The sequence below is a fragment of the Oncorhynchus masou genome, chromosome 29, assembly GCF_036934945.1.
Source record: "Oncorhynchus masou masou isolate Uvic2021 chromosome 29, UVic_Omas_1.1, whole genome shotgun sequence".
Taxonomy (NCBI): domain Eukaryota; kingdom Metazoa; phylum Chordata; class Actinopteri; order Salmoniformes; family Salmonidae; genus Oncorhynchus; species Oncorhynchus masou.
Window position 1 is genome coordinate 61925376 of NC_088240.1, and position 13763 is coordinate 61939138.

General features: G+C 42.3%; 1 protein-coding gene across 1 annotated transcript in view; it reads left to right on the top strand.

The window, feature by feature from the left end:
• The first annotated feature begins 1272 nt into the window (after positions 1 to 1272).
• znf385d (zinc finger protein 385D) overlaps positions 1273 to 13763 on the top strand; it is a 47680-nt gene continuing 35189 nt past the window's right edge. Inside the window, exons 1-2 of the mRNA XM_064945577.1 lie at positions 1273 to 1644; positions 9344 to 9489. Of these exons, the coding sequence (XP_064801649.1) occupies positions 1623 to 1644; positions 9344 to 9489 (168 nt within the window). The 5' untranslated portion in view covers positions 1273 to 1622. The remainder of the gene's footprint in view (positions 1645 to 9343; positions 9490 to 13763) is intronic.

Below are 13763 nucleotides of genomic sequence, written 5' to 3' on the forward strand. Positions count from 1 at the left end.
AGAGAGATGTAGAGAGAGATGGAGAGAGAGCATGATAGAGAGGCAGAGAGAGCATGAGAGAGAGGTAGATAGAGATGGAGTGAGAGGTAAAGAGAGCATGAGAGAGAGGTAGAGAGAGATGGAGAGAGATGGAGTGAGAGGGAGAGAGAGATGGAGAGAGGTAGAGAGAGCATGAGAGAGATGTAGAGAGAGATGGAGAGAGAGCATGATAGAGAGGCAGAGAGAGCATGAGAGAGAGGTAGATAGAGATGGCGAGAGAGGTAGAGAGAGGTAGCGAGAGATGAAGTGAGAGGTAAAGAGAGCATGAGAGAGAGGTAGAGAGAGAGCATGAGAGAGATGGAGAGAGAGCATGAGAGAGAGGTAGAGAGAGATGGAGAGAGGTAGAGAGAGCATGAGAGAGAGGTAGAGAGAGCATGAGAGAGAGGTAGAGAGAGCATGTCGAGAGAGGTAGAGAGAGAGATGGAGAGGCAGATTAAAAGCGAGTAACAAGGGAAGAATAAAGGGAGTAAGAAAACAGACAGAGAAAGAGAGAACAGAGGAAGATAGGTAGTTAAAGAAAGAAGTAAAGAATGAAAGATATTCAAAGGAGAGAAAAAGAGAGAAAGATATATAGAAAGTGTGAGGCGACGGGGAGAGTTTTACACATTTAACAAAGAAGAGACGGACAGAGAAGAAACCCAGAGAGAGAGAGAGAGCGAGAGAGAGAGGAGCAAAAGATCAGAAGAGAAGCTGTAGCTGGAAAATGTAGATTGACACCTTGGAGAGAGGAGAAGCACGCAGAGGGACCAGCACTCAAGTAGAGTAGAGAGGAGAGTGTACAGGAGGACGGGAGGAGAAAAGAGGGGAGGAGAGACCGGCAGAACCAGCAAGGAGGGAGGGAGAGAGAGAGAAGTGTGTGGAGAGAGAGAGTGTGGTGTGTGGAGAGAAAGAGAGAGAGAGAAGTGTGTGGAGAGAGAGAGAGAGAGAACAGTGTGTAGAGAGAGCAGTGTGTCGAGAGAGAGGGAGCAAGAGAGAGTGGGAGAGAGCAAAGTGTATAGAGAGAGAGCGAGAGAGGGAGAGAGAGCGAGAGAGAGCGAGAGAGAGCGAGAGAGAGAGAGAGAGAGAGTGAAGAGAAAGAGTGAAAGAGAGAGAGAGAGAGAGAGAGAGTGAGAGAGCGAGAGAGAGAGAGAGCGAGAGAGAGAGTGAGAGAGAGAGAGAGAGCGCGAGAGAGAGAGAGCGAGAGAGAGAGAGCGAGAGAGAGAGAGAGAGAGTGAGAGAGCGAGAGAGAGAGAGCGAGAGAGAGAGAGAGAGAGAGAGCGAGAGCGAGAGAGAGAGAGAGAGAGAGAGAGAGAGAGAGAGATGTGTGTGGAGAGAAAGAGAGAGAGAGCAGTGTGTGGAGAGAAAGAGAGTGAGAGACAAAGGAGGGGGACACAGACCACTGTTAGAGGAGGGTGCCGGCTGTGAACGGTAACGGCTGCAGACAAGACACGCCGATAGAGAGACGGACTCCAGCGCTGCACACACACACACAAACACGCATAAAGAGTGTGTGAGACATGCCCAGGCTGCTGCCCATGGACACACACACACACAACCTGGCAGGGCATCCGAGAGGACATACAGACCCCTATGTCTAAGGAGTCATGGAGAGCAGCATGTTTTTCGGTGAGTTGATGTGCGTGCGTGTGTTTGTGTGTTTGTGTGGTATTAGCAGTACATACATCAACGTCAGAGATGGAGCGGATGGTTTGGTTAACGTGAAAGGAAGGAAAGTGTGAAGTTCACATAAGCCCTGGGCACTGTGTCTATCCCCCCTAGCCATTATCCATCCTGCCAGACCAGATCCATGTGTGGGGTTGAAAGTCCAAGGTTCGGATTTCATCTCACATGTTTTATAGAGTCTCTCCGATGTGTTTATAGCGAAGGAATTCAAAGAAGGACAAAATTAGCTCACGGTCGGCTTTGAGAGCCACTTGATATGCTGTGTAGAATAGTTTGAGAAATGAAAGAATTTGACTTGTTCCATTAGATTTGTGTTTGATGAGAGGCTTAGACAGACTTACAGCAGGAGTGCTTTCCTTTCAAGTGCTCTTCACATCGCTGGCTTACATTCTCACGTTAATTACACTGATTCTTCAGCAGAAAAGCTTCGGAAAAGGGCCCTGTCTTTTTTGTGGGATTAAAATCATCTCAAATTACACTGTAGCCTTATAGAGTGAGATTCTAACATTATACGGTGTTCATTATAGATCATGCTCATGACAAGACTTGTAATGCATTATAACTGCATTATAATGCATTACACCAGCAGGCTTTAAGTAAAGTGTCACAGAGAGTTTTTGTTTTGGAGCCAGGTGACATTGTGAGTAGACTGTTAATGTGTCCTTTAGGAAAGAGGTTATGATGTAGGATGTGTGTCAGGTGTGATATACTAGCTCTCAAAAACCTGTGACTGTTGGTTGCCTGGCAGGTGTTCATGTATTAGCTCTCAAAAACCTGTGACTGTTGGTTGCCTGGCAGGTGTTCATGTATTAGCTCTCAAAAACCTGTGACTGTTGGTTGCCTGGCAGGTGTTCATGTATTAGCTCTCAAAAACCTGTGACTGTTGGTTGCCTGGCAGGTGTTCATGTATTAGCTCTCAGAGACCTGTGACTGTTGATTGCCTGGCAGGTGTTCATGTATTAGCTCTCAGAGACCTGTGACTGTTGGTTGCCTGGCAGGTGTTCATGTATTAGCTCTCAGAGACCTGTGACTGTTGGTTGCCTGGCAGGTGTTCATGTATTAGCTCTCAGAGACCTGTGACTGTTGATTGCTGGCAGGTGTTCATGTATTAGCTCTCAGAGACCTGTGACTGTTGGTTGCCTGGCAGGTGTTCATGTATTAGCTCTCAGAGACCTGTGACTGTTGGTTGCCTGGCAGGTGTTCATGTATTAGCTCTCAGAGACCTGTGACTGTTGGTTGCCTGGCAGGTGTTCATGTATTAGCTCTCAGAGACCTGTGACTGTTGGTTGCCTGGCAGGTGTTCATCCACAGGACTATTTTTGTTGTAGTATTTTATTCAGATCCCCATTAGCTGTTGCTGAAAGCAGCAGCTACTCTTGCTGGGGTCCACACAAAACATGAAACTTGACATATAACAGAATATCAATAGAAAAGAAGAGCTCAAGAACTGAGCTACACACTTTGATAATGAAAAGAATAGACTCAAAGAAAGGTCCTACTAACAGTTAACAGTTACACACATTACTGACAGGTACACACATTACTGACAGTTACACACACATCGGTACATATTCATATGCCTAAAAGCCTAAGTGTTGTGCGTGTTGTTTTATTTGCTTTCTTGAATAATTTGATTGAAGGGAGTGTATGGCTCTATATAATACTGTGTGTTGCCTTGAATTCATTCTGGATTTGGGGACTGTGAAGAGACCCCTGGTGGCATGTCTGGTTGGGTAAGTATTTCTGTCAGAGCTGTATGTAAGTTGATTATACTGACCATTTGGAATTTTCTACACAATAATATTTCATAAAAACAAGAATTGATGCAGTCAATCTCTCCTGTACTGATATGAATACTGTTTACATTGAAGGGCAAGGAGTGTTGATGTAGTGGGGACGTGACTGGTCTAGTGTCCTTGGTCTGTGGAGTCACCTTCCTGGTTCTGGCTCAGCCTCCTGACTCATCAGCTTTAGTCAACACACAGACCCACCTGGTGACGGGTAGCCCTAGTGATGATAAGGTGGTGAAACTCTATTTTGTCACTTTTGTCAAGTGCATTGTGAATAAAATAATGGGAATATTTTGTTTTTGTCTAATGCCGTCATTGCATAATGGAGGAAATGGGAGGAAGGAATCTTGTTAGGTTTTGGTTTTGGAGAACGTGCGTTGCTTAAGCATTTGTGGATGAAGATATTAATATAGTTTGCATAATATGTTAGACTATAAACAAGCTAAATTAGCTGTTGTGTCAGTGATAGAATCCTTGTAGAATACAAATCCAAGTTTGTGGTTTTCCTCAAAGACGTTTTTGCTTTAAAACTTTTAAAATACGCATTTTGAATAATATAAATTCTCATGTCACATAGTACTTCTACAAATTCCTATGAATTTGATCCCTTACAATTTCCGATGGGGGAAAAACAAACAAAAATCAAGGGGGAAAATACCCCTGTCTCCTACACAAATAACCCTCTTCATGAACCAAATGGATGAAGAAGGCCAGTGGAAGGACAGTAACTCAGCAGGAGTAATGTGTGAGCTGCAATCATACGAGGGATTAGTGTTGAATTGGACGTATGTGGTGTGTCTGGCCATGTCGGTTGGAGTTTAAGAGCACGTCAACGTCTATTTGGTTAACTTTAGATTACAGAGCACAGGGGAAGTAATTGTTGGATCAAACTCCGAGACAGCTGTGTTTATTAGAGGTTACACCGCGAGAGTCATGACAACAGAGCGGGTTACGTTGGGAGGGTGGGGTTCTGGTGTTAGCCAGGCTACTCGAGTCTGAGCCCGGAGCTAAATGCTAACTGTTAGCAATGCAGCGGAGAGCATAGTGAAATGGATACAAACATGTAGCCTAGGGGTACATTGGCATAAATCTGTTTTCTAACTGATCAATCTTCAAATATTATTGATTAATAAGAGATTTCTATGTTTCTACGTGCTTTGTTGTTTTTGTAAATGGGGTGAAGCCACTGTAACCCCGACATCTTAACTACAGTGATTGATCCTGAGTGTCATTTTAGGGTCATGGAATACAATCATACAGCCCCTGAGAACACAATGCTGTGAAACACATCTGAATAGACATCACGGGATATGACTGTTTTTGACACGCAGTTGAACTCATGTTTCCCAATAATTGGATTTATATTTGCTCCGTGAAATAGTAGGCTGTTGCTTCGTAGATTCTATATTCCATGACAGCAGTTTTATGGCTGTGTGGAATCTCGGGCCAATTGGACAGATCTTATCGGAGAGCAGTCGGGATCAAGACCAGGAGAGGCGGAGGTGGGAGAGAGCAGTGGAAGACGATTAATTATTCACGTTAGTCTGTGTCCTTCAGACATCTTAACTCTCACTCGACACACTGCCGCAGGATTTTAGTCCCAGATAAAGACATTTTTAAGAGGGCCGATATGCAAGGCACCCACACGCACAGACATGCATGAAAAGACACGTGACGCACAAGACAATGACAGGTACACATGAAACAAACTTACGAGGACACGCTTACATGCATTTACGAGCAGCACACATATCTATTTTACATGTGTTTCAAAAAACACCCTTGCCCACTCCCCATAGGAGAACCCTTTGGTTCCAGGTAGAACCCATTTTGGGGTTCAATGTAGGACCCTTTTCAGAAAGAGTTCTACCTGGAACCAAAAAGGGTTCTACCTGGAACCAAAAAGGGTTTTACCTTGAACCAAAAATGGTTCTCCAATGGAGACAGCTGTAGAACCCTTTTTTTCTAAGAGTGTACTATCCACAGCTAGGGAGTCTCATACCTAGAGACAGGACTTACTCAAGTCTACAAGCTCCACTCTTAATACTACAATGAGCCATGCGCCAATATAACGTTCAGGTCAGGGAGTTGAAACACTAGCCTTACACGAAGCAATGTTAAAAGATGGAACGTCTCCTTGTGTGTTCGTGCATGTTGGGAGATCAGTGTTGCTTTGTTATCCTTCGGAACGAAGGAAAATGCGAAAATGAACGCATGAGGTTAAAGAGTCTTGTCTCAGTACTCCATCCTGAAATGGGGAAATTGTTTTTTGAGTTACTGCACCCTGTTAGCAGAGACTAAACAATTGGCTAAAATATTGACCTACAGTTGAATTCGGAGGTTTACATACAGCTTACCCAAATACATTTTAACTCAGTTTTTCACAATTCCTGACATTTAAGCCTAGTAAAAATTCCATGTCTTAGGTCAGTAGGATCACCACTTTATTTTAAGAATGTGAAATGTCAGAATAATAGAAGAGAGAATGATTTATTTCAGCTTTTATTTCTTTCATCACATTCCCAGTGGGTCAGAAGTTTACATACACTCAATTAGTTTTTGATAGCATTGCCTTTAAATTGTTTAACTTGGGTCAAACGTTTCGGGTAGCCTTCCATAAGCTTCCCACAATAAGTTGGGTGAATTTTGGCCCATTCCTCCTGACATAGCTGGTGTAAATGAGTCAGGTTTGTAGGCCTCCTTGCTCACACACGCTTTTTCAGTTCTGCCCACAAATGTTCTATAGGATTGAGGTCAGGACTTTGTGTTGGCCACTCCAATACCTTGACATTGTTGTCCTTAAGCCATTTTGCCACAACTTTGGAAGTATGCTTGGGGTCATTGTCCATTTGGAAGACCAATTTGCGACCAAGCTTTAACTTCCTGACTGATGTCTTGAGATGTTGCTTCAATATATCCATGTAATTTTCCTCCCTCATGATCTATTTTGTGTAGTGCACCAGTCCCTCCTGCAGCAAAGCACCCCACAACACCCCCATGCTTCACGGTTGGGATGGTGTTGTTCGGCTTGCAAGCCTCCCCTTCTTTCCTCCAAACATAATGATGGTCATTATGGCCAAACAGTTCTATTTTTGTTTCATCAGACCAGAGGACATTTATCCAAAAAGTATGATCATTTGTCCCCATGTGCAGTTCCAAACTGTAGTCTGGCTTTTTTATGGCAGTTTTGGAGCAGTGGCTTCTTCCTTGCTGAGCGTCCTTTCAAGTTATGTCGATATATGACTTGTTTTACTGTGGATATAGAAATTGTTGTACCTGTTTCCTCCAGCATCTTCACAAGGTCCTTTGCTGTTGTCCTGAGATTGATTTGCTCTTTTCGCACCAAAGTATGTTCATCTCTAGGAGACAGAACGTGTCTCCTTCCTGAGCGGTATGATGGCTGCGTGGTCCCATGGTGGTTATACTTGCGTACTATTGTTTTTACAGATGAACATGGTACATTCAGGCATTTGGAAATTGCTCCCAAGGATGAACCAGACTTGTGGAGGTCTACAATGTTTTTTCTGAGGTCTTGGCTGATTTCTTTTTATTTTCCTATGATGTCAAGCAAAGAGGCACTGTGTTTGAAGGTAGGCCTTGAAATACATCCACAGGTACACCTCCAATTTACTCAAATGATGTGAATTAGCTTCTAAAGCCATAACATCATTTTCTGGAATTTTCCAAGCTGTTTAAAGGCACAGTCAACTTAGTGAATGTAAACTTCTGACCCACTGGAATTGTGATACAGTGAATTATAAGTGAAATAATCTGTCTGTAAACAATTGTTGGAAAAATTACTTGATTCACGCAAAAAGTAGATATCCTAACTGTCTTGCCAAAACTATAGTTTGTTTACAAGATATTTGTGGAGTGGTTGAAAAGCGAGTTTTAATGACTCCAGCCTAAGTGTATGTAAACTTCCGACTTCAACTGTATGTATTTGGTTCGCTTTTTGTCATTCAGTAGAGCTGAGATGCTGGACTCCTATGTGCCTTCTGGTAAGTGCAAACATGTACTATATAACAATTCCATCACAACCAGATACATTCCCTCTTTTTTTCTATGGACACGTTTATATTTGAAAAACCACCCAATGGATACTGTAGCTAACTCCTCACTCCTCAACCAGAGTACAGTTCTGGTTGTTTGAATTGGCTGTTTTGACTGCACGTTGCATTTCTGGTCGGCAATCTGGCTTGTCGGCAGCGTGTTTCCAGGGTGACGTCAGGCAACATGTCAGTGGAGGATCCTGCAGGGATGATGGCTGCAGAAGGACATGCTTTGTTAAAGGAGAACTGGGACGTGTCTCCACATGAGTATCGGCATTTGCTGCTTTCCAACAGATGGCAGCGCTCCTCCGAGCGGAGGGGGAAAAAGATGTTTGGTTTCCCTCCCTCTCTCTCCCTCTTTCTTTTTTACAACTGCTTCTTTTTATTCAGCCTTACCATCGCCTGGGGACTTGATGTGGCAAACATAGTTTTTATTTGCCTCAAGCCGGTGTTTTGATATGGTATCTGCGCTTTTAGTCATGCTGGCTCCGAGTTCGCCATATTGTTAAATGTGCTGTGTTAAAAGTCATCCCTGGTTCTAATTAATGGGTACGGAATGGCTTTCTTTAATTCCTAATGTTTTGGAAAGCTGCTATCTAATCCTCCGGTGTTGAAGAAAGGCTCTGCTGGTTGTAATTGTTGGTTTATAAAGCCCGCTCTGGCTCGTCTTATGTAGATGACAATACAATTATTTACATTGGTTTTTCCAGGATTTTTGCATCCCTTGCTATTGAATCTTCTTAGTTATGGATCTGTCTGGCATGGTTCCCTCATTTCACATTTGTAATTTAGAGGATGGTTTCAGCATTAGGACATTTCTGTCTTAAAGATGCACTATGCAGAAATCTCTCCACTATTTCCTGGTTGCTAAAATTCTGAAAGTTTGCCTAAATTCAGTTTATCTGACAAAACAAGGAACTATAGTGGAGATAATTATTGTTCCATCTTAACCGCTGTGAAATATAGTTTCAATACCCGAAAATATAGTATTTTCATCTGTTTGAAGCTGGTGTACAAAACCGAAAGTAGAATATGCAAAAACAAATCTTAGAACTCATAGAAATAGCACACAGAACATATCTGCCACTTCTTAGGCTTGGTTTCAATAAGAACGACAGATTTATAACTTACATTTCTATGTGAATTTGGTCGGGTCACCTAAAAAGTTACGTATATTGATTGCAGCTTTAAACAGTGCTTATGAGAAGGATTATTAAATAGTCAAATACAACTGGGTAACACTGACATGGCATTCCCATGATCCAATTAACATCATAATGTATTTGTCTCTGTAGGCTATGTCTCAATTGTCTTAATTTATCTACAACTTGTTCAGACTCAGTCTAGAGGCCTTGTTTTCATTAGCAGAGAGGTCATCATAGTCAGGGAAGGCAGAACAATATCAGTTTTTTTAAACCTTTATATAACTAGCCAAGTCAGTTAAGAACAAATTCTTATTTAAAATGACGGCTTACCCCAGCCAAACCCCGGACAACTGTGCAGCACCCTGTGGGACTCCCAATTACGGCCAGATGTGATACAGCCTGGATTCGAACCAGGGACTGTAGTGACGCCTCTTGCACTAAGATGCAGTGCCTTAGACCGCTGGGCCAAAATACACTCGGGAGCCCCCCAGATACAAGTGCCCTCATATTTCATCTCATTTGAATCTGAATTTTTTGGTGGTTTGGTCTATGAGACGTTTTACAGTTTGCTCATAATATCATAATCCTTTTTAACCGAGAACCACCACAGCACAGACCATCTAACATGGCATATTCTCTTTCTTCTCCTCTACAGGTAGTGCATGTCAAAATGGCCTCCTGCCGACGCTGATACGTCCTGCTCTGCCCACCATCCAGCAGTCTCTGGGCATGAAGCAGTTCCAGCTCCCGTTTCCCCTGGATACGGCCTCAGCAGTCAGCCTTTTCCCCGGCTTCGGCACGGTAAGTCCCGGGTCATGTGATAAGGGTCAGCTCAGGGCATTACAATCCTGGTTAGGTCTGGCTCAGGTCATAAAGTATGGTATCTGATATCGTTGGTGTAATGGTTTCAATTTAGTATGATGACATTCATGTCAGAGGGCATGAGATTTGTCTGTTGAAGTGTGAGCCTCTTTCAAACATTTGACCATACATTTCCAATACTTTCAGCTGCTGATGTAAACAATGATTTAGGACAGTCGTAAATGTGTGCACTGAACCAGAGCAGGCAGTCAACCGGGGTCATTTCAAATAATATATTGGAATTGGGACGAGTTACATACGTTGCATGTGAACAGACTCCAATGTGCACTTATTGTAGAAGTTGACTGTATTCTCTTGCACTGTTTTCCTTGTACGCCGACATAAATGATAGGCAAATACTGTATGTGGCCTCATCAGGTTTGAATTCAGCAAAATCATGTGACAGATCAAAAGTCTACGGATTGAGCTTTTTGCGTTTGAATTACAGGGGAATTTAATTTAAAGCCTGCTTCAAACAGAACCATAAATATGGAGCACAGCTGCAGGAAAACACAGGAGACACGTGGGGACATCATCACGGAACAAGGCTTGGATAGTCCAGTTGGAAGCCAGATAGTATCAGGAATGGATGTCATGAGAAAGTTCAAGTCTTGCCTCCATTCCTCTTCTCACCTTCTAATCTGCATTTAACAGACCTTTCGACAAATAATGAGTTCACTTTCCGTGATTTGGGAAGCCTCCAAATCACGGGAAGCTGATACTGGATTAACATGGGGTAATTACCTCTCCCATACGCTATTTTCTCTCTCTCCATCTCTCTCTCTCACACGCTCTCTCTCTCTCTCTCCTTTTTCTGTGCCCTTGACGTTTAATCACTGGCAGAATGAATAAGGTGATTGTAAAAGCTAGCGTTGGAACGATCAACAGTGCTATAAAAGTGTTTATGCGCGAGTTATTGTTCCATGTTTGGTTATGCTGCTTACACTTGCGTATTGGTTTGGTTTCAGGGACATAACAAAGTGGTGATGTCTGTTTCTTGCATGTGGGATGGAGCGCTTTTTTTATGTGTGTGTGTCCATTTGAAAGGATCCATGGTTAGTTTTGTGTGAAGAGGTTTCACAGCATTGTTGTGAGTGGGATCAATTCAATGTTTTGAATTCGAAAACTCAAACTCAATTGGAAACTCAATGCCTTGTTGATTTAATTTGAGTTCAAATCGTGACGTTTCAACCGTCAATGCCCTTCATCAGAAAGAAGGGATCAATTCAATCAAATGATTGATGAAGTGGGTCAATAACATGTGTGGTAATCCTGCATTATTTTCCAGTGTAGATACAGAGGTATTAGGTATTATTAAATGTACTATACAAGGTTTAGCTAAAGCTTCTTACCATCATGAGCTATTGGAAAGGTCGCTGTTCTATCAGATATGAGGTCAGTTTTGCTAATGCGCCTCTAAGGCACAATAAACATTTATGCACTCTGATTCGCAATATACAAAAGAATTATATAGACTACGATGATGACTACAGTTTTCCGTTAACCTACTCCGGTGTAATAAAGTGTCAGAGTTCTGGCGTGATATTCAGCAGACACGTTTCCCACCTTCTTTCCAGAGCCGGGGAGTTACTTGCATGACCACACCTGCATCTGATGAGATAGATTCCAAGTCTCCTTGCAGCTCTCAGCCAATGATGTTTTGTAATACAGAATGTGACTGGATATGTTTCGCCAGAAAGGATAGCAGGAAACTTTTCTCAATGTTTAGTTGTACTCCCCCTTGGTTGCTATTCCTTCTTCCTGGGGTGCGATACTTCTTATAAAATTGAAATGTGTCCTTATGTAATGTGTATATATACTATATAATGTAATAAACTTTTTTTTTTACTAAATTGCTCTATAAAAGCTGTGCAACCCCCCGTTCAATTCTTTGCATATTACATTCTGGGAATTATGCTGCAGTATTTCATGTTAGAAGGAATTGGTTTGTAGAATCTCCTCTTCACATTTCCTAGAAAACATTAGGTTTATTTGTCAGGATGAGAAAGAAAGTTTTTGTAGACAAAGGAACAACAGTGCAGGAAGGCCGTTCACGGCTAAGGTAAAACCAACCGTGAAATAGGTGTAGAACTTTATATTACAGCAACTCTGCAGTAGTGATATTGAGATGACCAGAGTGAAAGAACAGAAACAAACCAAATAAAAAGAATGAGAGCTCAACACTCAGCACAGGCAGGTGTTGGTTTGGGGGTGTAATGAAAGGAGTGAATGGGAAAAGTAGTTTTCAGTTAAGGGGGCTTTCTTCAACCCTGAAAATACCATTTATCTTTCTAGGGGCCTACATTTGTCTTCAAGAAACAATACAAACTCTATTTCCTCTGTAGAGTAATCAGGAATGTGAGTTATTGATTCCTTCTCACTGGTCTGTACGCTGGAAAATTGCTTTGTAGTTCCGGACTGAGAATGACACATGGGTTTCAGCCCGGAGTCCCTCAAGCATCACAACCCATTTCAACCCCCCCTCTAAAAGTCAGTTATTCTATCAATACCAGTAATGGAAATGTAGGTTTCAAATGCACTTGCGTATAAGCATACAGCTTTGCCTGTTTTTTCTTTGGATGATAAATGATAGCGGAGGAGCGCTGCGTGATTTGAAGAAGAGAACAAAGGGCCAGAGACTATTTGCAGATTTTTATTTGATTTACGCAAGTCTCGTAACAGCTAATGGATTCTATAAATTGTATTCCCAGAAGGATAGCAGCTGAACCACCAAAGAGAGGAACACAGTGGGGATAAGGACCACCCTTGTGGTGCGCCCTTGCAAATTACACCTGATGTAAAAACGCACTAAAGACTATATGATTAATGCAATGGTTGCTATCAGTTAGCACTCTGTACTTTTTAAACTCTTCCCCTAACAGTTGCTTTACGTGGCCAGCACTCTCTTAATGGTTTCTCCCACGATAACATTTCACTCTCCTGGGTAGCGGCCTGCAGAGCTCTCTCAGTAGGAATGCAGAGATAAACTGTGGAGCTAAAGCCAATTTTTTATGGGGATGCTATGTGCCAGCAGCTTGCCTGGCAAAGTATTGTCAATACTTGTGCACATATATTTTGTAGTGCTTTCTCTCATCTAAAGATTTGCAGTAAGCCCTCTCCAAAGTAGAATATTTACAAAATTGATTTAGATGGGACAGTTATATATGTTGTAAAATGTTGTGTGAAAAGTTGACAATAAATCATACTGTACTAGATGTGTTACAGTGCATTCAAGGGTCTAGCCCCAAAGTCTATGATATACAGATTGATTTATACTGGATCAACCAATGAACCCTTGAGTTTAAAATCTTTCATAAGAAGGAAACATGATTCTGTTGCATTATTAGTTGCTCTCAAAGTGGGCCAAGATTAATAAGAAAAAGTGACAATGTATTAAACCTTAAACTGTTCATCTGGCAATTTTAAGATGTTCACCTGTTTTCTGTATATTACCCAACTGCTCTTTCTCACACCCCTGGTAGAGGCATCTGTCCATTGTGGGGATGTGTGCGTGAGGTTCAGGTCTGCACGGTTCCATGTTTCACTGCTAAACCAGAAACAGCTGGCGAGTCAACCGAGCAGTTTGCACCTGCAGCACCGATTGTTCCCTAATGAAAAGCACACTTGCCATGTACGGTCCCCGGGGAAAGATTTAGTGGAAGAAAGATCTTCGCACCGAGACAAGGTTGACTCAGTGGATTTACGAGACTGACAAACTTTCAAGACTACATCATTGTTTAGATTGTTAGCCTAGAGCGGCTAGAGGGCTGAACGTTCCTACCGTAGAAGATCTTTTGTGGTGTTTTGCCACACCCTAGTTTGAGCTGGGATTCTGTGAACATTTATACTTCCCTTCCGCTGTGCTTGTGAAAGGTTTATGATATGTATATGTAAGTCTTCCTCCATGCTTGTCCACCTGGGACTCCTGAAACATCCTCTGATTTGTACACAAACTACAATTTCTGGAGCTTAGTAGTATTACAAACTTCAAAAGATATAATTCCTTGCATTCACATTTTTTTTAAAGTATCATATCACTTCGGGCCAGGACCGGCCCTAACCTTTTGGGGGCCTTTGCCATGAAGCTGAGAGAAGATTTTGCAATTATAGCACATTTCATGCAATTCTACTCGTTTTGCCATCAGGTGGAGGGACAAATGTGCAGTTTTACAGATCATTTCCTGCAGTTCTACATATTTTACCATGACTTATGC